This window comes from Adiantum capillus-veneris, chromosome 2, assembly GCF_014529385.1.
Source record: "Adiantum capillus-veneris isolate H3 chromosome 2, ASM1452938v2, whole genome shotgun sequence".
Classification (NCBI taxonomy): Eukaryota; Viridiplantae; Streptophyta; class Polypodiopsida; order Polypodiales; family Pteridaceae; genus Adiantum; species Adiantum capillus-veneris.
In genome coordinates this window covers 50,151,617-50,178,227 of record NC_140932.1, presented here as the reverse complement: position 1 = coordinate 50,178,227, position 26,611 = coordinate 50,151,617, and the positions used below count along the sequence as shown (strand labels likewise).

General features: G+C 41.0%; 1 protein-coding gene across 3 annotated transcripts; it reads left to right on the top strand.

Moving 5' to 3' along the window:
- Nucleotides 1-1,783: 1,783 nt before the first annotated feature.
- LOC147462756 (non-specific lipid transfer protein GPI-anchored 29-like) lies at nucleotides 1,784-24,465 on the top strand. Of its 3 annotated transcripts, XM_086527262.1 has the most exons (4): nucleotides 1,784-2,301; nucleotides 23,652-23,702; nucleotides 23,884-23,934; nucleotides 24,117-24,465. In XM_086527262.1, exons 1-4 carry the CDS (start codon nucleotides 1,959-1,961, stop codon nucleotides 24,320-24,322), a joined length of 651 nt encoding a protein of 216 aa, XP_086383388.1. In that variant the 5' UTR covers nucleotides 1,784-1,958; the 3' UTR covers nucleotides 24,323-24,465. The 3 variants fall into 3 exon arrangements, with proteins under 3 accessions (XP_086383388.1, XP_086383397.1, XP_086383405.1); XM_086527271.1 differs by lacking the exon at nucleotides 23,652-23,702 and having other exon boundaries at nucleotides 1,786-2,301; XM_086527279.1 differs by lacking the exons at nucleotides 23,652-23,702; nucleotides 23,884-23,934 and having other exon boundaries at nucleotides 1,792-2,301.
- The last annotated feature ends 2,146 nt before the right edge of the window (nucleotides 24,466-26,611 follow it).

Below are 26,611 nucleotides of genomic sequence, written 5' to 3'. Positions count from 1 at the left end.
TAAATAAAAAAAAAAAAAGCCCCAACGGTCCTAAGTGTGTTGACACACATCAATTCCACATATATAATAACAAACATGTTTAATTTACCTTTTGTGTTGACATATTTAAGCATGAGAAACACACACACACACACAACACCCCCCCCCCCCCCCCCCCCCCCCACACACACACACACACACACACACACACACACCCCCCCAAAAAAAAAAAAAACAAAAAACCACCCACTCAACCACAAAAAGGGAAAGATAAAAAAAAAATACACAATAAGTAACAGTAGTTGGTGTCATACATGACTAAAAGTTTCAATCTAAAAATCTTTTTCCACGGTTTTATTCATGACTTTGATAAGGAAAGATAAAAAAGAAATACACAATAAGTAACATTAGTTGGTGTCATACATGACTAAAAGTTTCAATCTAAAAATCTTTTTCCACGGTTTTATTCATGACTTTGATAAGGAGAAGACACAAAATTTCTCTCTCTCTCTCTCTCTCTCTCACTCTCTCTCTCTCTCTCTCTCTCTCTCTCACACACACACACACACACACACACACACATATAGCTCTTTACCAACTCATCTCATGCAAGAACACACTAGCATAGCTATATATCCCAAATCATGAAAATGAAAAACTAATTAAATTTATAATCAAAAGCATCTATCTACAAAAAAATTATCAACTGTTTATGTTTCTTTGCAAAATTGTCATTGACATTTAAACGCATATTGCTAAAAAAAATATGGCAAGAACATGAAAAAGGTTAACGTTCATTTTGGGACCAGAGAATGACTCAGGGAAACGATAATTATGAAACCCAATGATATTTTTGGTAAAGGTGTATCCATTTTACTTTTTCTTTTCAAGTACATCTGGCTTGACTCCAATCATGTGGTTACAGTGGCTAATCAAGCACTCTAGATAATATTTGTTTTAGCTTTTTTATGGGCATGCTTTTAGAGAAGGGAGAAACGCGTATAATTTTTTTAATAAAAAATTCAGTTCTTTAGTTTGTAAAAGGGTCTTTTGTCCAAAGCCTCGTATGACTCGCTCTCTCTCGTTTTTTTTTTGTTTTTTTTTTTCCAAAACCTAACTTTACCTTAGGAAGCATTAAAATTTTTTAAAATTTACTTTTCTCAAAATTTTTGGGAAAATTATCAAAATACCCCTCTAATATGAGGAAATTCTCAAAATACCCCTCAAATTTCAAAATTTCCCAAAATACCCTTGTATCTATTTTGGTTGGATTGTTCAAGATTTTCTAATCTTCATTCCTTTTTGACAATTGAGATCCGTTTTTGAGTGTTCAGCATGTAGTTTGTCACCAGTTATCATCGCAAAAAAGGCAATTATGTCTAAAAGTAATGAAGCAATTCATCTCTAAAGCCTACATAACCAACTCAAATTGTAATTTAACATCTTGTACTATAGACAATCATTCTTCTTGTGAAGACCTTAAAAAGAGAATATTTTTGGAGAAATTTACTCTCACAATGGGAGATATTTTGGGAATTTTTGAAAATATCGAGGGTATCTTGGGAATTTTTGGGGTACTTTGGTAATTTTCACAAATTAGAGGGGTATTCTGGTAATTTTCCCAAATTGTGACCAGCCGTTGGCCGGAGCATAATTTTATGGAGGCGATTGAATGGTCAAAGTCCACGCTTGCCGCATGGTAAATGTTTGGATAGACGTGCGAGGGAGAGACAACGAGAGCAGGCTGGCATTGCTGTGTGTATGTGTGGTGCGCGCGTGTGTGTGTGTTTGAGAGAGAGAGAGAGAGAGAGAGAGAGAGAGAGATGTTTAAAGTGCGAAGGGGGCAGACTGCAGAGGGAGAAGAAGAGAATTTTTAACGTCGTAGAGAGAGAGAGAGGGCGACAGACTGCAGAGGCGAGAAGAAGAAGAAGAACGTCGGGAGAGAGAGAGAGAGAGAGAGAGAGAGAGAGAGAGAGAGAATGGCAGCTGCAAGAGGTCCAGGGTGGATCACGTGGTGGGTAGTGGCGTCGATCGTGATAGTGTTAGCTTGTGGTGGCGGACAAACAGCGAAGGGGCAGGATTGCGCCTCGGTGCTGGCACCATTGCAGCCGTGCTTGCCTTACCTGCAAGACGGCGGCCCCGACCCAGCCTCCTCTCCCGCCGAATGCTGCACCCCCCTCTCCTCCCTCCTTTCATCCCAACCCGACTGCCTCTGCACCACCCTCACGGCCGCAGCTCAGACCCTCAACCTCACCCGCGCTCGAGCCCTCGTCCTTGCCTGCAAGGCCACGGTGCCCGCATCTGTCACCACATGCTTTCAAGGTACATTCCCCCTTCCATACGCACATTCCTTCTCTCTCTCTCTCTCTCTCACTCACTCACACACTCTCTCTCTCTCTCTCTCACACACACACACACACACACCTATGCGGCATAATTGCATCAATAACATCCTGCTGATAACTATGCTTCGTGTGACCACATCCTAATACTCGTTGTCCCATTTTCCGTTGTAGTAAACATAACTTATGCTCTTTGTTGCTGCCATGGATTGGCTTTTTTAGAGTTGAAACAAGACCTCAAATAGAACTCCAAAAGTAGCCCCCAATCTCACAATTGTGAGTGAATGTATTAAATCCTCCAAAAAAGGATGTATAAAGCAACCTCAAGCTTGTGCCAAATCTTGAGGTATTGCTCCATAAATCAAGAAGGTAAAAAGCATCAAATAGAGATGAGCCATTACCCATGATCCCTTACATATCGTAAGCAATTATGACGGCAAGAATGGTTTGATCCCACTCTTCCGAGTTCTTTTTTTACAATGGCAATAATCACTTCCTTACTTTCTTGGATGATCTCAATGAAGCTAGCTATTGAGAGGTCATTCTCGAAAACCCAATGGTTCTTGGCATCCAAACTTGGTGAAAGTAATAGAACCTAACATTTTGTGTACATATTAGTAGCGCTTGGATTTTCATCATCTTCCCTCCTAAGAAAAAATTGTTCTTGAAATACCTTATCTTCCAGGTCCTTTGAACCCATTTGCATATCTTGCCGGCCAGGCCACTAATCATCGGGCACTCCTTGAATACGTGAGAGGGGTCCTCACTTGACGTTTTGTAGCCCGAGCACTCATCTGAGCCAACTTCTTTGGCTAGTATCTTGAAGGCTATCGGCAAAGCCCCCCATAGCATGTTCCCAAAATGATATTCATTGCTGATAGTGATGGGCCACCGAGGATTCCAAATGTTATTTGCTACCACCACCCATCTTGATTTTGGCCAATGTTAACCCCAATGCTCGTTGAGAGGGGAGCACCAATCAGTCTTGATTGTTAGAGTGTGGTAGACACCCTTGGTATGCGGTTTGTAAAAATGTCTACTCTTGTAGTTTGGCCTTTGGAGTCTGGATGGTGTCATGGCTCGACACAAGCATGACAAGCTCTTGTAATTTTTTGAGATGATCAATATAATTCACTCACAATTGTGAGTTTTGCTATTAAAAAAATAGAAAAAAGAAAAAAGAAATGGCAAAGGATACGCCGGAGCCTTTACTTACTACAAAGTGAAGGTGGCTCTCTTGAACTTCTCTAAACCCAAGCTAACTTTTTTTTTGCATCAAGGGATGTGAAGGCATTGTTACAATGCTATAGTTGCCCTCTAAAATGAATCCAAAGAAGAACATACAAGAGTCACTTTAATGCTGGAGGCTCTCAAGCTAAAATGGTGTACTACTACCTACTGGGTCTATCTCTAAATGTCGAATTAAGTTCCATCGAAGATTCCAATGGAATCTAACAATTTCAAAGGAAAGGAGCTATGCTTGTCTCCATCGTGACCTGTACACTACCCAACCTCGCGATCACATGCCCTACTCTACGCCAACATGGCTCCCCTTGACTCCACAACTCGTGTTGTAGGCATAGGCCTGGTCCCATACAACGCCTGACTCGCTTGCTCTGCACAATGCCGCATAGAGCTTCCCTAATTCTCTGCTTTGCTCCATCACACCATGCCATCCCCATCCCCTAGTTCCTTCCAGCGTCCGCCTCACGCACACACACATACAAACACTCTCTCTAGCTAGACGCAACCACAACCGCCTCAGCTAAACAACACGTGCTAATCATGGCTTGAGATTTTGATATTCCGAGGCTTTCCTTAAGCTAAACACGACTAAAGCCACGTCAACCATTGCGATGGAGCAGGCGCATGGTGCAGCAGGAGGAGTAGCAGAGACTCACCCTCGTTCATGTTCCCCTTTACCTTCCTTTGCACCATTCTGAGGTTGTGCCATATAACCCTCTTCTCGCCTTCCCCTTCCCTCGTTCATGTGCGCTCCTACCGCAACCCTTCTCCTCAATCACCCTCCCTTCCCCTTCCCCTGCATTTGCCCTCGACCAAAACCTGTCATATAATATCTCGGAAGCCCTTTCCTAGCAGTTCCTAACCTCCAGAACGTTGAAGTAGACAAAGAGACAAGACTTGTTGCATGCACATATGCAGTAGCGTATGAGAGAGAGAGAGAGAGAGAGAGAGAGAGAGAGAGAGAGAGAGAGAGAGAGAGAGAGAGAGAATCACTTCCCTTCACTTCCTGCCCTTGCAACTCACAGCGTAGAGGAGCACAATAGCTTTTGGCAAAAAAAACTCGACCTTTTATACATGGCAACAAAATCTCCTTCTCTACCTCCCCACGTGCCCTCTCCTCTGACTTTCTCCCCAAAGACCTGAGAGGATCTCCAAAGATTCTCACTAATGAGTCCCAAAAAAGTCGTTTTGGGCACCTACTACCTCCATTGAACACTTATACCTTGCATCAATTCATGAGGATGCATTGTCAAAAAGATTTCATGTCAACCACTCGATGCAACACAATTGCAACAATGACCATAATACAATAAAATGGAGATAATGAAATATTAAAATTTAAAATGGAGATAATGTGGATAATGACCATAATAAGTAAAATAGAGATAATGTGGATAAGTATGTCTCTGATATACTAATAGAGCACAAGGTCAAGTTATTCATTGCGCGATCATCAAAGAAGTTGTATAGGGTCCTACAAGCCCGGGGGATTCACTAGTAGTACTAGGAAGATGTCACCTGCGTGCACCAAAATTGCCATTTTACCTCTTATATACGGGACCCTCCTTTGTCAAATCTACCTGTTTGACCGTATAAACCCCCCCTATTGTACACTCACATGACACCATACGATAACCCTTAGTGAAGACCTTGGCCTACAAGACAAGGTCCCAAGCTATGGTTGTGAGGTACAAGGATCCTAACGATAGGGACTAGGGGCACCTATAAGACACAACATAGTTTCCTAGGTTCTTTTAGTGGTATCAAAACTTAGTGGAGTCTTCCTTTAGGGACCATTGGTGCTATTTTTAGCACATGGGCCATAACTTTTGACAAAAAAGTTGTGGTGGGAGAGCTCCCTTGCGAGGCAAGTTTCCAAATGTCGACCAGGGTTGGCATCAAGGAAAACATTGAGGGCTATTTATAGCACAATGGCTAATGTTTAAGGGTCTTCCATATCTTTTAGCTATTATACAAAAAATCATCATTAAAAGATAAGCCCAAAATTTCCAAGTTTTTGTGGTTTTGGGAGATCATAAAGCTGCCAAAAAAAACACACCATAAAGTATCATATTTTGCAAAATTTCAAAAGATTTGCCGCTTGTTCTACATACATATAGGTTTATGGATAAGGTATATTCTCCCCATATGATGATTATGTATGGGTAACTGAGACTATGTGCTCACCACATGTCATGTGCCTTAGAGTAATGGGAAACTGACACTACTTGCTTACTTGACATTGATTCTCAAGGTTCAAAATTGCATCGTCATGTAGTGCCCTATTATGCTACAAAATTTATGGATTCTTGCTTGATGTGTGACTTGATTGGGATGTAGTTGATAATTGGCTAAAGTCATTGCCGCTTCGTTTGGTGGATCTGAGAATTCAACACCATGTTTAAGAGAGGGAGAGAGATATGCACAAGACAAAAAATAAGAATAATGGAGAAGAAGAAGAGAAGATTTAAACCATAGGAACAATTTTGTGGGACCTCAAATGTCAATCAGACAAGTCTTGAACTGGGACAACCAATCTAGAGAGAGAGAGAGAGAGAGAGAGAGAGAGAGAGAGAGTAGGTGTAGTGAGAGAAGAATATGAAGAGACGAAAAGAGAAAATTTAATGTTGTAGGAACAATCCCCATGGGACCTCAAAAGTTAGTCACAACTAGGATAACCAATGTAACATAGTGTGAGAGAGAGTGCAAAAGAAGATGCTGAAGAAGAAGAAGAAGAGAGAAGATCTAAAGTTGTAGGAACAATAGCATGTGACCTCAACTATTAGTCAAATAACATTGAAGCTACTATTAGTCAAATAACATTGAAGCTACATCTTGAAAGCATATGGTATTTTGTAAGAGGTGCATGGGTACATAGATTCCTCATGAGACCCTTCTTTCGTTTAAGGGGTCGTTCTTTGGAATAAATGATGTGCTACACCAAGAGTGGTGTTTTTATAAAGGCACAAAAAATCTCTCTACAATCTTCTAATTTAAGTTTGAACTACTTCTCTTTGTGTGGTGTCATAGGCAACAATGTTGCTATTGGAGGCGACGGGGTCCCACTCGTGTTGAATACACAATGATACTAGATATGAAAATTTTGTTATATATGTGGAATGTGTAACATGGTGCTTTAAACACAAATAAGGACATTTAGTGCATCATAGGCGTGCAGGCACATGCACGTGCGTGCACACACACACACAAAAGGAATCTTAGGCTAAATAAATTAATATCATGAAACAAAATGTAGAAAGCAAAGACCAATTGACTTTCATGAATACCACGGTATACGTTTAGTAAGTTACAAAAGGTGACTTAGCCATCTTTATCTCTACAAGGACCCTTTTTTTTTGGGGTCATACTGGCAATTGTGAGTGGAGATGCTATATTCACTTATCAAAGAATGTATAAAGAACCTCAAACACTACATGTGCTTTGAGGGGACAACCTTTCCAAAGGGCGTCTATACAACTTGAAGTAGGATACTCTGAGGTCTGCAAGTAGGCAAGGAAGAATGGGTAACCTAGGATGGGGATGCCTATAAGTAGGCATGAAGGTTGGGTGGTAATGGGGGTTCCCTAGCCCTAATCCTTTCATTGGTATCAGAGACTTAGTCCAATCTAGGAAAGGGGGTGGCTTTTGTATTGGGGGGGGGGTTTCCCTAAGGCAAACACCTTATAGGCGTGCGACCTTTGCAGAACACTCCCTAGTGAAAGGTTTAGGGCCAAGGAACCCCATTACCATCCAACCTTCATGCCTACTTATAGGCATCCCCCATGCTAGGTTCCCCAGTTTTCCCATCCATAGGCCTAACAGACACCCTAATTAAACTTTCCTTATCTAGTCGCTCTTGCATTAGACAAGTGATCTACGAGAGGACATAACCTGAGTATCCGAAGCAACTTAGGACATGATTCCATTCTTTGGCTTGAGCAACTCACCCTATGCTAGATCCTATCAAATAAAATATCTTAGTGCTTTTGTGCGTACTTCACTGAATTGAGCTATCACAAATTGTCTCTCAAAGACTCACATGTTTTGGGCTTTCCTTTTTTTCTTTAGATGGTGGTATACTTGGTTGATTGTATGGACACCAAAACCTCCTAAAACTAAGTCATTCTCAAGGAAGAGAACCTTCCATGTCTTTTCGTACCCATTTGTAGACTTTTGCAAAAAGGCCCCTTGAGGAAGGGTAGTCTTTAAATAGGTGCAAAGGGATCCTCCAAAGTAGCTTTGCAACTATAGCATGTGTCAGTTCCAAGCCCTCTTGCGAGAATCCTATTTCCCAACTAAGATCGCCCCCCACCATACCTTCCAAGTGAAAATCTTCATTGACCTTGTCCATGTTTCCTCCAAGTGTTCTCTGCACAATCAAGCCACTTCTCTTCTTACCAATTCACCATCCACAATTTGTTGATCTAAGTGAACCTGTCCGCTTTGTAGATCATCTTGTTAAAAGTTCCCAATTTTTTTGGAATAGTTAGAATTTGTCATTGGGCGAATGCCAAACTTTACAATGAAGCTATGTCTTGATAGTAGGCATGTAACATTTAATGGCCTAATAACTTGTGTATAGCGGAAATGAGCATGAACATAGTGGGCATTTCATTAGAATAGATTCCTAATGAGAATAACAAGAGTGCTTGGGTGGAGAGAGCAACAAAAAGCATAACACCTAGTTAGATAGCATCGACAATACTTTCAAAAGAGAGAGAAATTAAGCTAATGACAACAGTTGAGGACCGGATTTGCATGGAGCCGGTACCCCCTCCAAAAGGCTTTGTATTATGGTTTCTCCCATCAAGAGAGACATTGTACAATACAATTCTTTGTGTTCCTTCAAGACTAGCTAGTGCAATGAAGATGAAAGCTTCCTGCACTAAGCAAACACGTAGCAAACACAACTTGAATTATCCCCGTTCTCAGACCCAAGACCTCACACACCTTCGAAGATGGTGAGAGCTAGCAGGGTATGAGAGTAGATTGAGAGGAAGAAGGAGTATCTTACGAGAAAGATGTACATCTCCTCACATAATCACTCATATTAGCATAGCTTAGCTTAGTAATTAGCTTGGTAGAGGAGATGAGCATGCATTGAAGCTTGGCTCTTGGTTGGATTTGCATCCACATGCCAAGAGTGTGTTGATGTAGGCTTCCATCTCACAAGCTGGGAGTAGGTGATGAGCTCTCCATTAAAGCTTGGGAAGAGATAGTCTTCTCTTTCTTCACACATGAGATTGTGTGAGTGTGTGTGTGATAATGCCTTGCGAAAATCAGCCCCCTCTCTCTCTTGGGCGAGCCCCCTTGCTATTTGCTCTTGCTCCAGCCTCATTGGCCCTCCCCAAGTCAAGCCAATCACAATTAAGCAGCATAAGTGATAGCCTTTTGACACGTGTCCCCCTTTCCCCTTTTGTGAGAGCTTTAGGTAATTAAATAATTAAACTAAACTCACATTGGACCCCTTTGCCTCCTGGCCAATAGGAATCACGCAAGCCATTGGGCTCCTGAATGCTCATTGGACCCCTTGGGAGACTGCCCAATAGTCTTCTAGGAGACTTAATTCTCATTGGTTTCTTTTATTAAATGTTTTTAAATTAATTAAACTAGATTTACTCTAGCTTAATTCTCATTGGTCCACTTCAAGGGTCATCCAATAGAAACTGGGCACACCTTGTGGGCATCTGGCCTAGGGAGCTGACATGTGTCCCTCATTGCCTTTGTGTAAAGGGAGCTTGTGTGTGTGTGTGTGGATTTCTCTCTCATCCCCTAGAAGAAGGGCTCGCCCCCTCCCATGTAGGGATATGTGTTGACTTTGGAGAGCACACAAAACATCCAATTTCCCCCTAAGCTTTAACCCTTTGGACACAACCTTTGAATTTTGGAACCTTAGCATTTTCGAAGTCTTGATGGGCTGAACCTTAGGGTCTTTTTAGCCCATTGTTGCACATGGCTCTTTTGTAGATGGCCCCCTTTGGATCCCTATTTTCCCTCGTTTGGATCCCTACTGTGGCCGGTCTGCTAGCTTAACCAATATTCTAGCCTTTTCTCCCCTGGCACTTCCCCACATTAAATGATCAGTTTAATATGAGAAAATCATTTAGGAGAATTAGATATTGATTATTATGACATTACCTCTCTCTTGAAATCATAGTCGTCCTCGACTATGGTGTAGAGAAGATAAAGCATATTCATGAGTCCTTTTCTTAGCGGGTAGAGGATCCCTATGTTACCCTACGACATCATTCCACAATGGATGACTAGTCCATTTGGCGCTTGAGAGCCTGAGGCTGCCGCAAGCATGTCTGCACATTAGTCCTATCAGTCTTCCATAGTAGAGTGACAAGCTCTACTTGGTGTTTGGGAGACGTCGTCTCCGCAAACTTGATCTAAGCATGCATACTACTTCATTTTTGTGCACAATAAAGAAAAAGAGAGTCTTATAAGACAAAAACTTTGTTCATTTTTAACATTTTGTACATTTGCTTACTCTTGGGAAGCATTGTAAGCATTGACAAGGTTTAGGTTATCCTTTAATTGTATGCCTTGCATCCATCTAGCATCTTCAAAAGGATAATTCTTAAACTTAATAAGATATCGTCGGATAGTCTTACCGCCTCTTAGTACCTTGTCTTCATGTCGGAGAATGGACTCGGGCTGCAGCACCTCCTCTTGGTCCTCGATCTCCGGTGGGTCTTCAATAGTTGGTTCTTGAGGTGGCTCTCCTTTGTAAGGCTTTAATAGGCTCACATGAAAAGCATTGTGTATGAGCCAATGATTGGGCAACTTGAGTTGATAGGCCATCTCATTGATTGGCCTAAGAATCTGAAAGGGACCATAGTACCTTTTTGCTAGTTTAGCATAGTACTTTTGGTGGCCCGTAGGATTCTTTCCCGTCGTGTGCCTTAATCGAGCCTTGGGAAACTTTAACAAGATCCAATCATTTTCTTTAAAGGCTTGTGATCTTTTGTGCTTGTCAGCAGCAGCCTTTTGCCTTTGCTGTGAGATAGAGATAGCATCCTTAATCTTTTGGAAAGATTCTTGTAGGTCTCGGCTATACTCATCTGCAGCGAAGATCTTTCCATGTATTTTAAGTAGCAAGGGACTTTTGATCTTCACTCAATTACCTCGAAAGGTGATTTTCCCGTGGAAGTATGTACAATGTTATTGTAAGCATACTCCACTAAGGGTAAGTACTTCTCCCATTGGGATCTTTGATCTACTTCCGTTACATAGGGTTTTAGTAGATCGAGAATGGTTAGGTTAGCTATTTCACTTTGGCCATCCGTTTGTGGATGATAGGCCGAAGAGAAGTTTAGCCTTGTCCCTAAATTCTCAAAGAGACCCTTCTAGAAATTACTGGTCATTCTAGGATCTCTATCCGACACTATGGACAATCGCAAGCCATGGCACTTGAAAATTTGTGAAATGAAGAGGGTTGCCATTTGATGGGCTTTGATAGTCTTCTTGACAGGTATAAAATGAGCTTGTTTATTGAACCTGTCTACTATCGTCCATATTCCCGTATTCCCATGGATAGACTTAGGCAATCCAAAGATATGCTCTCCCATGGTGAATTAGGGATTGGCAAGGGTTGAAGCAATCCAAGTTGCTTCCCTCTATCAAATTTTGTCTTTTGGCATACCACACATTTAGAAACATACTCTTGTATGTTCACTTTCATGGTAGGCCAATAGAAATATGTTTCAATTCCCTTCAAGGTAGACTGAATCCCTCTATGCCCTGCATAAGGTGGATCATGAGATTCATACATTACTTTCTCACGTAGTGAGTTAGTAACGCATAGTCTATTGCCATAGAGAAGATAACCATCTTGTAAGGTAAATGGTTCTTCTTTCTTCCCTAATACAAGGGCTCAAATCACATCTCTAAAATCGGGATCAATAGCATACTCATCTATCATTGAAGATAGATCATTGTGAGTTGCTATGGAAACCGCATTCACTCTCGGCCGTCTTGAGAGTGCATCAGCTACTTGATTATGCTTGCCAGCAATGTGAGCAATATGAAAATGAAATTGCGAAAGGAAATTTGCCCACCTCATTTGTTTGTCGGAAAGCTTGGTCTGCGTCATGAAGTACTCAAGACTTTGGTGATCCGTTCGCAGAATGAAAGGAGTCCCCAATAAATAGTGCTTCCATGAGTCTAAGGCATGTAGAACTGTAAGGAGTTCCTTTTCATATATTCCTAGAGCTTGCTCAACAGGGTCGAGCCTTCGACTCTCATAGCCTATGGCATGCCATTCTTGGAGTAAAACAGCTCCAAGGCAATCACCACAAGCATCACATTGGACCTCACATGGTTTTGAGAGGTCCGGTAGTGTAAGCACAGGTTGAGAGATAAGCTTTTCGAAAGCATTGTTCTCCTTAGCAGACCATGTATACCTAACTCTTTTCTTTGTTAGGTCATGTAATGGTCCCGCAATTTGTGAGAATTTTTCTATGAAGCGTCTATAGTATGCACACATACCTATAAAGCTTCTTAGTTCATGAAGATTCCTTGGTTTAGGCCATCCTTTTATTACCTCTAACTTGGATGGATCCATTTGGATGCCATCTTGAGAGATAATATGACCTAAATACTGAATCTCTTGCAAGAAAAATTCACTTTTCTTTCGATTAACATAAAGTTTATTCTCTCTTAAAACTTGAAATATTACTTGGAGGTGTTGCTTGTGTTCCTCCAATGAAGTAGAGTAGATGATAATATCATCAAAGAACACTCCAGTGAAGGTTCGATGAGGCCTGAACAGCTTCTCCATCAAGCGGTTGAATGTGGCTGATGTATTGGTCAAGCCAAAAGGCATGACAATGTATTCGTAAAGACCAAATGTGGTGCGAAATGCGGTCTTTACAATGTATTGATCAACTATCCTTATTTGATGATAGCCACTTTTTAGGTCAATCATACTGAGGTAGGTCGATCCTTGTAGCTTATCAAATAGGTCTTCTACCCGTGGAACGGGAAACCTATTCTTGATAGTGATCCTATTTAGTGCTATATAGTCGACACACATACGATATGTGCCGTCTTTCTTTTGCACTAATAGCACAGGTGAGCAAAATGGAGATGAGCTTGGCCTAACCATACCCTTCTCAACTAACTCATGCACTTGCCACATAATCTCCTCTTGTTGAGCTTGAGAAACTCTATAAGGAGGTTTGTTAGGCGGTGAACTTCCTGAAAGAAGTTCGATTGCATGGTCATCATTACCTCGTTTAGGAGGTAGCTCACAAGGGATGTTGTCAATAAAAACATCTTGAAACCCCTTGAGAAAATTGGATAACTCTAATTCCTTTTGGTTGCTTTTATTTTCTTTTGCTAAAGCATTAGGTTCATTTTGAGAGTCTTTAACAAAAATCATGTACACGGAAATAGAGCTCTTTATTGACTTGTTGAAAGCTGGTGTATGTACAATGGGGATAGTGTTACCCATTTCCTTAGCATCTATATACATGTCTTTTTCCCTGAACTTAAAGGAGATTCTCCTTTCAGGAAATTTAACATCGGCAGCCAGGCGGTCAAACCATGGTGCCCCTAGGATTACATCCTCATGCTTGAGAGGAGAGATAAAGAAGTCCTCTTTATCCACATAGCCTTGGACATGAAGCCTCAATTTCCCAATTAAGGGAGTGACTGAAGCTTCTTGCCCCTTGAAGGCACTGTCTGCGGGTAGGACATCTCCCATCTCGTAGGATTGTATGCCTAGCTTGGTGGCTAACTCCATAGATATAAAATTGTGAGTAGAACCAGGGTAAAAGAGAATAAAAGCATCATGTTCTCTTACCTTTCCCCAAGCATGGCATAGAGGAGATCCTTTGTGGTGAGTTTGGTGAGTCTCCTCCTCTTGGATTTCAACCAAGGAAGCTCTAGGAGGATCTTGGCGGTTGTTCTTTTGGGGACAAGCGCGGTACGCATGCCCTTGTTCGCCGCACTTGAAACACCGGTTATCCTTACGATAACGCTCAAGCTCTTCAGGAGAGAGTTTATTCTTACCTTTGTAAACTCCCTTCTCTTTAGCTTTGTTGGAGTTGCCCTTAGGAGACTTTTGGACATTGTCCTTCCCCTTAGGCTCATTGGAACCCTTGTTTTCCGGGGGCTTATTTTAGCCCCCGTTTGGAAATTGGTTCGAGAGGCCACCATAGTGTGGTGTATTACCACCGATATGGTACGTGGCCTTTGGGAGTTGACATACTCTGCCATTTCTTTCGTTAAGACCGCACAAAATTGTTGCTTTTGCTCTCCAAAATCCAACTTTTTGAAGACAGTGGCTTTGAGTTGTAGGTCCCAAAACTTGTCTACATATTTGTGGATGGATTCATTGGGAGAGAGCTTTAAGCTTCGCCATTCGGTGAGTACTTTGTCTTTGGCATCGGTGGCCAAAAACTACTTCATAATGGAAGCTCTTAAAGCTTTCCATGTTCATGGAGCTTCACCGTTGGCTTGTAGGCTAGACCACCATTGTCTGGCGGACTTTTGAAAGTGCATAGCTACATGGCGTAGCTTAGAGGACTCCATGAAGCCCTCGTCTCCAAACGCCGCATCGAATTGCTGGATAAAGGCCAAGACTTTGTCCATAGCACCAAAGGTGCCATCATAAGTAAGGAAAGAGATGCTCTTCCCTCCCTCTTTGAATTCCTTCAGCTTGGACGACCTCTTCCATGCAGCATTGGATTTCCTATGGCCTCTTCTTTTTGATGGTTCAAAGGTTGCACGATCACTTTCTTTAGAAGGTGAAGAATTTGAAGAAGGTGGAGAAGAGGGTGACATCTTTCTCGCCTTTTTCTTGTCTTGATCTTTGTCGTCTTCACCATCACTTTCATAAGAGGAAGAGGATGAAGAAGATGGAGAAGAGGGTGTCCTCTTTCTTGCCTTTTTCTTCTCTTGCTTTTTATCATCCCTCTTTGAATTGTGGTGAGGAGAAGAATACGATGGTCTTCTCCGCTTTGGTGGTGATGGAGAGCATTTAGCACGCCGTCTTCGTGGAGCCATCTCCGCCGAGGTGGCAGGAGACTCGCTTCTTTCTCGTTCCTTCGGTGGAGGCTCTTGAGTTCTCCTTTGGGAAGGAGATGCATCATCAAGAAGTAAATTCTTGAGCCCTTCATATGGATTCTCTTCTTCTTCCTGAATCGGAGAGAGACCTCTTTTGGTAGTCTCACAAGGAGGCTTCCTAGGTGTTCTCTCATCATGGTGATGAGCTTGGAGAATCCCGTGAGCACGGAGCTGCCGTTGCACTTCACTTTGGAGAGATGGATTGCCCATGGCTTGTTGAAACCTAGAAACAAGATAGTTAACAAGTATTGAAGCATCATTAGTAGCTTGCTCATGAGCAAAATCAAAGTTATCAACATTAATTTCACTCTCTTTACTATTGTGAGCCATTCTAACAACTTTTAGATGTAAACTTTTTAGGTGTACTTTGGCACTTCAAGCCTTAGTTGCTACTCCTCTTTATCCCTTTAGAAAAAGCACTCAAGCTACTGTACCCGCGGCTCGAATACCATTAAATGCAAGGCATAGAAGAGAGGGTCTTTCGACACCAAAACAGCACCGGCTCCTACCAAGCTTCTAATAGCTCAATAGTGGTTAAGCCGTAGGCAAGCCCCGTAGGACTCCACTATTAAGGCCATAGCTCTCGATGGTGATGCCCCGTTAACTGCACAAAGGCAAGCGCACTGCAAGGCTGAAAAATCCCTATTATACTTACTCACAGGCAATTAATAATACCAACCATTTGTAGCTAGCTTGAGGACCTCCCTTCTTGAGTAAGAAAAGAGAAACCTTGAGCTCTGATACAAATGTAACATTTAATGGCCTAATAACTTGTGTGTAGCGGAAATGAGCATGAACATAGTGGGCATTTCATTAGAATAGATTCCTAATGAGAATTACAAGAGTGCTTGGGTGGAGAGAGCGACAAAAAAAGAATAACACATAGTTAGATAGCATCGAAAATACTTTCAAAAGAGAGAGAAATTAAGCTAATGACAACAGTTGAGGACCGAATTTGCATGGAGCCGGTACCCCGTCCAAAAGGCTTTGTATTATGGTTTCTCCCATCAAGAGAGACATTGTACAATACAATTCTTTGTGTTCCTTCAAGACTAGCTAGTGCAATGAAGATGAAAGCTTCCTGCACTAAGCAAACACGTAGCAAACACAACTTGAATTATCCCCGTTCTCAGACCCAAGACCTCACACACCTTCGAAGATGGTGAGAGCTAGCAGGGTATGAGAGTAGATTGAGAGGAAGAAGGAGTATCTTACGAGAAAGATGTACATCTCCTCACATAATCACTCATATTAGCATAGCTTAGCTTAGTATTTAGCTTGGTAGAGGAGATGAGCATGCATTGAAGCTTGGCTCTTGGTTGGATTTGCATCCACATGCCAAGAGTGTGTTGATGTAGGCTTCCATCTCACAAGCTGGGAGTAGGTGATGAGCTCTCCATTAAAGCTTGGGAAGAGATAGTCTTCTCTTTCTTCACACATGAGATTGTGTGAGTGTGTGTGTGATAATGCCTTGCGAAAATCAGCCCCCTCTCTCTCTTGGGCGAGTCCCCTTGCTATTTGCTCTTGCTCTAGCCTCATTGGCCCTCCCTAAGTCAAGCCAATCACAATTAAGCAGCATAAGTGATAGCCTTTTGACATGTGTCCCCCTTTCCCCTTTTGTGAGAGCTTTAGGTAATTAAATAATTAAACTAAACTCTCATTGGACCCCTTTGCCTCCTGGCCAATAGGAATCACGCAAGCCATTGGGCTCCTGAATGCTCGTTGGACCCCTTGGGAGACTGCCCAATATTCTTCTAGGAGACTTAATTCGCATTGGTTTCTTTTATTAAATGTTTTTAAATTAATTAAACTAGATTTACTCTAGCTTAATTCTCATTGGTCCACTTCAAGGGTCATCCAATAGAAACTGGGCACACCTTGTGGGCATCTGGCCTAGGGAGCTGACATGTGTCCCTCATTGCCTTTGTGTAAAGGGAGCCTGTGTGTGTGTGTGTGTGTGTGTGGCTTTCTCTCTCATCCCCTAGAAGAAGGGCTCGCCCCCTCCCATGTAGGGATATGTGTTGACTTTGGAGAGCACACAACATCCAATTTCCCCCTAAGCTTTAACCCTTTGGACACAACCTTTGAATTTTGGAACCTTAGCATTTTCGAAGTCTTAATGGGCTGAACCTTAGGGTCTTTTTAGCCCATTGTTGCACATGGCTCTTTTGCAGATGGACCCCCCTTTCGATCCCTATTTTCCCTCCTTTGGATCCCTACTGTGGCCGGTATGCTAGCTTAACCAATATTCTAGCCTTTTGTCCCCTAGCACTTCCCGACATTAAATGATCAGTTTAATATGAGAAAATCATTTAGGAGAATTAGATATTGATTATTATGACAAGGCATTGGGACATTGCATAAAGATTTTAAGACTCTACTAACCAACACCTTTCATCTAGAGTATGTTGCACCACCAACTAGTTCACATCCCTTGATTGTTGCCAATCTTGACCCTTATCACCGGATCCGCTCTATCTTCTTCGAATTCTCTTATGGAAATAGCGTTGATTCGTAATGGTCTACCATATTGTTGTTATTATCGTAAAAGCCTTTGTTTTGCCATTCATTGTTTAGCTTCTATTTGTGCTTCTTTAACAATCCGTTGCTTTTCTTTTGTTCGTTGTTTTTCGCTATGAATCTGATGTAGCATCCCCTGGGTTAGTGGTAAATGATACTTCTTGAGCCTGCATCTGTGATCGAGTTAGGCATTTCTTTTCATTCTAATGTACCAAGCTTGATGGCCCCACTTGCTGACAATTTCTTGCTCACAAATGGTCCTATCTCTCACTTTATGAGTTTTTTAGCATGTTTTTTTAGGGTATACACCAAGACATCGTCCCTTGTTTTAAATTCTTTTCATTGCACATGCTTAAATCGCGAAGAACTCTTTTGGTGTCTATTTTGAGCATAGATAGATTGAAGATATAGCTCATCTAGCTTTTCCAAATCATTTATTCTTGATGACAATTCATGACCTATCCACTCTAGTTGTTTAGCTACCTCAGAGTTAGGATCAATAATTCAATGGATATAATGGCATATAGACCAAACACCATATTGTAAGGTGTCATTCCAATGGATTTCTTATAGCCCACTCTATATGCCCATACAGTAGAATATAACTTCGGTCCCAATCTGTTTGTGATTTCATCGTAGTTTTTGTCAATACTGTGTGCAACTGTTTTATTAGTAGCTTCTACGTGTCCATTGGCTCGCGGGTGGCATGGGGAAGCCTTCTTATGAATAATCATGAATTTGTCAAGAAGATTCTCAATAACTTCGTTTATGAAATGTATGCCTCTATCAGTGACAATTTCTATGTAATTCATATCTTACAAAGACATTTCATATAGAAACTGTGCAGTGGTTCTAGCATTTGTTTGTTTCTGGCCTTTTCTTCATCACATTTTGTGAGATAGTTTGTGGCAACGATGATATATTGGGCATGGGATTTGTAAGCGGGTGGTGAGATTGGTCCCACAAAATCTAGACCCCACTTAGAAAATGTCCTTGCTCCCATCATTGGCCATAATGGAAACTCATCTCTTTTGATAGGTACCTGGTGTGCTGACAATCATCGCATCATTTAACATATTCTTCCGCATCCATGTGCAATGTAGGCCACCATATTCTCACAGTTAAGACAATCTTAGATGTCTTATTTCCTAAGGAATGGTCTTCGCTAATTCCTCCGTGTGCTTGCTCTAAAATAGGCAAATATTCGCTTTCTATTGCACATACTGTGAGTTGGTTATCCTTCCCTCTTTTGTAAAGCTGATTTTCAATTAACGTGAAGTCTAGAGCTTCCAACTCAATGGCTCTTTGTGTGGCTTACGTTACATTTTCAGAGAATTTCCTTGTTGTCAGGTAATCAACCATATATTGACTCCACTGAGATGAAACTTCTATATAAAATAATGTGGAATATTCCACCAGTGGATTGTTCCTGCATGTAGCACAATTCAGAACATATCTATGTACATCCACGTGCATATCTGCCCGGCCAATACATTCCTAGTTACGTTAGGCACTCGTGTGTCTTCTTTTGAGAACAATGGAAGGCTATGTCTTGTACATGGTCTTCCATGAATAGCCCTTGTATTTTTATGGACTTATGCGTAGTTACATTATTCCTTCAAAGCCTAGATGGTACAAGCGTCCTCCTATAAGCTGAAAGTTTTTAGCTTGCTTGGGTTTGTTCTATTTTATCAAACTCACCACCGTAAGTCAACGATTGATTATCTCTTAAGACCGCTCTGGAACCATCTCAATGTTGAAGAGATAAGCGTCGAGTATACTATCATCCACTCCTTTGGGTGCTTCACCATTGGGTACCCTAGAGAGATGATCTTCTCTGAGGTGTGTTTTTCCCTTCTTTACCACAATCGTAAAATCAAAATCAAGCAATATGATGAACCGCTTGACCTTGGTCCGTTTTGGTTCTTCGAACTCATCCATCTCTGGTTCTTTTGGTTTCTTTTGTTTCGTTTCTTTTTCAGTCTTGTGAGATTTCTTCCTCATGCTCCTAATACCCTCTTTTTTTTGTGTCCTATGCTTTTGTGAATTGGCCTGAGATTTTGTCTTTTACACAATCTTCTGCCTTTACAAGCATTGGAAATTGTGTTTTATCATTTATGTTCGGCATCAAATTTCCTCTGGCCACCCTTAAGGGTCTTTTATTTACATAATGTTTTTGATTTGGAAAGTCATAAAACCTAACATCCGTTATGGTTCCTTCTTGGTCGCTAGGGTTGTCAGAGCATTCGTCATTCGCATCATTATGATACTTGAAATGCTTCAAAGAGTTGTAAAACAACTCTTCCTCTTCTTCTTCGTCCCATTTTCTCATTCTGGGTTCCTTCAAGGCTTGATCCTCGCTCGCTTCCTCAACTACATTGACCATGTAATATGGGATCACGTCATAGCCATCCTTGTCATAGAACTTTGTTGTGGAACCTTCAGCCACAACGCACACATCCAAGGTTGCCAAAATGTGTTCCCATCCTAAAGGCTCTAGTTCTTCCTCTGGAAAGGGTTCTGGGATGTAGTCTTTGTCTTCTAAACCTTTCTAGAATACACTCTTCGTGTCCACAGTTGTTTGAATTGACCCAACCATGTTGGAAGTTTAGATCCGGCTAATGTAGCGGAATCAAACTCCTCAACAGGTGTTCTTGTTGCATCCTTGTATCTATGATCTTTCAGGTTTATCTTGGTTGTTGTTTCCATGTTTCTTAGGTATATATTGTCATACCCCCAATCCTCGACCATTTTTAATTGTCTCACAAATGGTCTTCCAAGTATGTGTCGTAGTTGTTCAAGGATCACCCTACCCCAATCATCCAAGTTTTTCCTTTTACCTATCACATATATCATCTCCTTGCTCTCTTGTATAATCTCTAAGAATCTAGCCACAAAGAGGTCGCACAGTTCTTGGCCTTCAAGACTTTACTAAAGAAACAATGTTTGAGAATTTGAGTGCAGATTAGTAGTACATGATTGTTTCCCATAAATGCAGAGATCCTTCTTGGGAAACCCTATCTTCCACGTTCTTTGTATCCATTTTGCACACCTTTCCTACTAGGCCTCTAATTGTCGGGCATTCCATGAAAAGGTGGGTGAGGTCTTTGCTATTCACTCTGCACCTTGAACATCTATAGGACTTGATACCACGTGTCTAAATCTTGGCACCTATTGGCAAGTCCCCCCATAGTACCTTCCACAGAAATACCTTCATAAATGAGGCCACTATGGATTCCAAATGTTTCTTCGTGACTTCAACCCAACAAGATTTTGACCATTGTTTCTTCCACAAATTGTTCAAAGGGGCAAACCAATCAGCCTCATGCATTAACACTTGGTAAATGCCCTTGGTATGAGGTGTAAATAATTTACTACTCATGGGCCATTTCCAAGCTTTCCACTCAAGGCAGATTCCGAGATCATTATCAAAATACTGTATAGGCGTTCTACAGCTTTGTTGACAAGTAGCTTCTTAGGACCATTGAGTTGAAACTGGGAAGCCATTTGGTCAAAGTATTTCTAGCACTTCCTGTTTCCATCCTAGAAGTGGATCAACTGTTGGAGTCCTTTATTGTTCAACCTTCTTGCAATTTATCTCCAATAAGGGTTCAAAATTACACCAACAGCTTTAGACAGCCAGTGGGACTAGTGCAAGATAGAGTTCTGAAAGTATCTCATTAATTCACCCCATTCCAATATCCATGTTGCTCTAGTGCACTTATGCACTAGCTCTCCTGTGATGCCACCCACTCTCAAGTTGGACCACTTGGGGGGTAAAAGTTTTTCTTGCACCTCAATCCCTTTCCACTGACCACCTTGATAGTTTTTGCCTTGTCTATCATGTCCTTGGTCATGATGGCCCAAGACAGGTCTTGTTTTTCGATTGAGACCACAAACTTGGCGCACGCATGGCCTCAACATGAACAATAGGGTTGAGAATTTTGAGGCTACCTTGGACCACTAGTCATGCGATAGCTTCCCACTTTGCCCATTGCCATGACAATAATGCTTTAGTGTTGTTCCTCCATAAGAATCTTGTAATAGGTTTCAAAAACTCCTTCCAGTTACATTCGGCTATTTTGACGAGCCGGCTTGTGAAGATAATATAAGGAAGCATAAATGAATTGATCATTTTGACTCGACTCCGATAGGGAAGCAACACATACTCCCACCCTCTCATTTTTCCCTAAATATTCTCTCAGACCCACTGGAACCATTGCTTGTGTTTAATGTTGGTGAAGCCAAAGGTAGTCAATGTCAGGAGCAAGAAGAAGCATGGGTATGTGTGTCTACACGTGCATGGCAGAAGTCTAAAACATGTATGAAGGCCCTGGGCGGGCAAGGTGTGGATGGAATGTATGCCTCGTGTCGTCTTTTAGGCCCAAAGGGGTTCATAAAAACTGAAAAGTAGAGGTTCTGGCTATGTGGTGTATATGCCCTAGAATGTAGTGTTTGAGATGCTCTACAAGCTGGTCTAGACAACTCTTCGAACGGAGCCATGATGTGCAAGATATGGCTGTTTAAATATGGAATGCATTATAGAACCTCGACGAACATGGTAGGCAGGGACAAGTGACTAGAGTTGATGTGAGCAGATACTCGAATTGTGAAGCATGCCGGTCTTTTTGAATTGTCAATTGGCTCTTGAATCAGTAAACTATGGCATGTGGAAGATTTTTTGAAGGGTCGGGTGTGTGCCAACTTGACCGCCTCGGTATGTGTGTTGATAGAAATTGTTTTGAGCTTGCCAAGGTTCTCAAAGGTTTCCTGCAATGCAGGGAGCTAGTTGAAATTTATGGCTCATCGATCGGAGTCATGGGCACCGGGGTACGCCCATTTCAAGCTGGCAGACGACCACGACGGAGGCAAATTGAGCTTTTTTCTACTTTTATGGATCGCCGTTTGAGGGCATGAGGTGGTTAGGACACGACAAAGTTCTCAAGTTTTGGAGCCGGCAAGTGGAGCTCCCATGTTGCGTGATGAAGAAAAAATATACCGCAACCCTAGGCGTGTGCGAGCACCGATAGTGTTGGAATCGGATGCTTAATGCTCTCCTTGGTTGTAAATGTAAAAAGTAAAGGGTGAGCTGGAGTTTTTACAAGCAAAAGGTAATATCCATAGTTAAGGGAAAGGGAAAAATTTATGGTGAGGCTAAGAAAGGCAATAGCACCTGGTGCTATGGCCTTTTTTAGACAGTGGAGGCTGAAGAAGAAAAACAAAAAGAGGTAGCGTCTTTGAGGGCGAAGGTTTTTTGGGAGAATGATATGCCTATAGCCAAGAAGACAAAAGATGACATTGAACTTTTCAAAGATGCCTTAAGCAATAAATTTTCCTTGAAACATTTGGGAGATGCACATCACTTTCTTGGTATGCATATCAAGAGAGAGATCGTATGGGTGGAATGTTTGAACTATCACATGAAGAGTACATTCACAAAGTCTTGCAATGTTTTAACATGCAAGGGGGGAAGAATTTGGTACCCCAATGGATGCATATGTAAAAATTATCAAGAATGATTGCCCCAAATTGAATGTTGAAAAGGAAGAGATGCAAAAGGTTCCATATTGTCCGATAGTCCGTAGCCTCATGTACACCATGGTTAGCACACAACCAGACATTGCATTTGTAGTCGGAGTGTTCAACATGTATATGGAAAATATGGGTAGAAAGCATTGGGAAGTAGTGAAGCATATCTTGAGATACATCAAGGGTTTAGCCAACATGTGATTATGCTTTTGGAACAGTGATGCATCAATAGTTGGATACAGTGATTTTGATTATGCGGGTTGTGTGGACACAAAGAAATTCGCATCTGGTTACATTTTCTTATTTACTGGAGCGGAAATATCTTGGAGATCGTGGCTCCAAAATTTCACTTTGTCTTCCACCACACTGAGGCTGAGTATGTTGCAATTTCTAGTGTCAACCAAGGAAGCTGTGTGGTTATCTCATCTAGTGGGAGACCTTGGTATACAACAAACTCCGGTGTTACATTGTGACAGCTAGAGTGTGATTGTGTTAGCAAAGAACCCCATGTTTCCTTCCAAATAAAAACACATCGAGGCTAGGTATCATGTGATATGGGATATTTTGGCTAGAAAATGCATTGAGTTAGCCAAAGTCCACACATATGAAACCCAGTGGATCCTTTGACAAAGAGCCTATCTTCAGTGCGGTTTGTACATTGGATCGAGATGATGGGCATAGGGTCATGCTTCACATTTGTATAGTTGTACATACTAACCCTTACAAAGTTTAGCCACTTGGGTCATGTTGGCCTTCAAGTGGGATATTTTTGGGGTTCAAGCCAACTGGCTGGCCGCCTATCACTAACCATAACTTATCTTTGGTTATATTGAAAGAATAAGGAGCGACAAGTTATCTTCTCACCAAGAGGTCCACCAAACACTCGCTCTACTACACTACACCACACTCACACATGCTTCCGTGCACACTCACACTTTTGACTCTTAAGCTATGTGCTAGGTATGGCTCCTCCCGCATCTGCACCAACAACATCTCCAACAACTTCAATGAGTGAGGGACTATCTTCTAGCTCCCCATTTTCCCCTACAAACCAAGGGAATGAAAAGAGTTAAAATGGAACGCTAAAATTTTACATAAAAAGCAAACTTACACCCATTTCCTTGTAATCCCTTATTAGAATTGTGATATTTCAAAATTTACGAGTTCTTTTGATTCTTAAGCTATGTGCTAGGTACGGCTCCTCTTGCATCTGCACCAACAACATCTCCAACAGCTTCAATGAGTGAGGAACCATCTTCTGGCTCTCTATCTTTCCCTACAAACCAAGGAAATGAATTGAATGAAAATGGAATGCTAAAATTATATATAAAAAGCAGAATTACACCCATTTTCTTGTAATGTCATATTAGCATTGTATTATTTCAAAAATTTATGAGTTCTTTTGACTCTTAAGCTATGTGATAGGTACAACTCCTCCCGCATCTGCACCAGCAACATCTCCAACAACTTCAATGAGCGAGGGACCATCTTCTAGCTCCCCATCTTCCCCTACAAACCAAGGAAGTGAAACTGGTGACGGAAATTTCTTGGCATCAACTAACCTTTTTCTATCGATTACAACAACCCTTATATGCATGTATGCAATATCTACATGGCATATTGCTCATTGAATACACAAATTGTTAGGACATGAACTCCAAACTGGTGATGGAAGCTTCTAGAAAACTATTAAGAATTTGTCACTAGTAAGGTTTTTCACATCAATGTACTTTGAATACTTATAAGGAATCATAAAGTAAACTTTTTTGTTAAAGACACATTTTATATTTCTTTATACCTTGTCACATCTCAAGCTTAATTGTAACCATTTTGGGAGCATAGATCAATGTTCTTATTATAGTTTTTTTCTTCTTCGTCTTCTGCTTCTTCTTCTTCTTCTCTCTCTCTCTCTCTCTCTCTCTCTCTTTGTCTCTCTCTATTTGTGTGTGTGTGTGTGTGTAGATATATATAGGGAATATAATGTCCATTCCTTCAAAATCCTTGAGATTCTCTAAATTGAACCTGCCTTAAGGGCAATACAAAATTGATAGATCTAGGTGAGTTTTAGTGCATGTGTTTATGTGAGTAAGTTTATGTTATATAACTATGGAAAACTGGCACTACATATGTTACAATTGCTCTCAGATGTTTATGTGCAACTTCAATGCCAAATTTTTAACGATGGCTATATACATAGCTCTTTAAACACCTCATGTGTGTGTAAATGGGAGAGGAACCTCCACCTCATGTGCTTCTTATTTCAACTGTGTGTGTGATTCTGAGAAAAAACACCATCATTTACCTTATGTAGTATGCCAAGGAGTGAACACTCAATCCGTCCGATACTTGTTTGTTTGCAATTGGAGGCTCATAGATCAGAGCTTGTTCTCTTCACACTTGTGTTCGTTGGTTGAGAAGGATGGTGTGTGCGCATGCTGTAGCCCAAGGGCAGTCGTTGGTGAAGAAGGAGGGTGTGTGCGATTGCTATAGCCCAAGGGGTAGTTTATATAGAGTATAGGTGAGCACTATGGCTAGCAATGGATATACACTATGTGTGTGTGTGTGTGTGTGTGTGTGTGTGTGTGTGTGTGTTCTACAAATCTAGGTAGCATAGTGTGCATTCCAGACTCATGCGCAATGTTTATTTATATAAAAATTCTACAAGTGGTGCATTAACTGAGCCATGTGTGAGTTTCTTATTTTTGGGAATGTAGAGCCACCAACTAGGCGTTGCTAAAAATAATCATTAGCCATATAAGATTATCCCTTACCACCAATATGCAAAATATTAAAAGATATTATCTTTGACCGATTTTTATTTATTCAAAGGTTTTGTACATTCTTTGATAAATTCCACACAAAGGAAAAAACTGTTACATACTAGAAATGATTACAAAAAAGCCACACTACTTGTTTTGTATTAAAACACCAGTTATGATCTGCTTTTGCAGATAGCTTCCGTCTCTAGTCTCGTCCATCATTCATTTGCTAATGACATAGCTGCCTGTGTCATGTAAAGGATTAGTAGACTTCTGGTGGCATGGTGTCCATTTTTATTTTTGTATTTTTTAAGTGCTAGTTTTTTTTAATATACTAAAAAATTATGCCCTTTCATGATAGTTATTTTTTGGGTCGATATGCCAATGATATGTAATATTATATATATTGTATGTGTGAGTGTGCGTGTGTGCGAGATAGCAGTATGTCATATATACTGTGTTTGTGTGTGTGTGTGTGTTTAGATATATATAATAGGGAATATGATGTCCATTCCTTCAAAATCCTTGAGATTCTCTAAATTGAACCTGCTTTAAGGGCAATATGGAATTGATACATCTAGGCCAGACTTCCATGAGCACAAAAAAAAGATTGGTACTCGTTCATCTCCCTCTCTTTCTTTTCCTCTCTACATCTTAGACCTTGCCTTTATGCAAATGAATATGTGTATAAGCCAATGCAATAGAAGAAAACATTGGTGCTATTTTATCTCTCTCTCATTTTTATCCTCTCTACATCACATACCTTGCCTTTATGAAAATGACTATGCACAATGATAGAGGAATTGTGATTGTAATAACATTCATGGATGTCTGCAAAGTTTTGATATGCTTTTCAATGCAAAATTGTAAACCCACCAATTTCACAAGCTAACATTTTTTTGCATACATACATGTATTTATTCTATATTCACTTGGGCAATCCAAATTAACAAGGTGCTTGATCCAAACACAATTGGAAATGTTTACCTTACACAATTGGCTAGTTGGCCACTTCTTGCTCAACCAAGACATGTGTGAATTGAAAAGCATGAAGCACAACCCTCTCGTAGGCACATGCATATCATAAAAACCAATCTAGTTCAAATAAATCAAGTAAAGTTGGTGGAAATGATCTCGCTTATTAGGATAAAAGAAACCCAA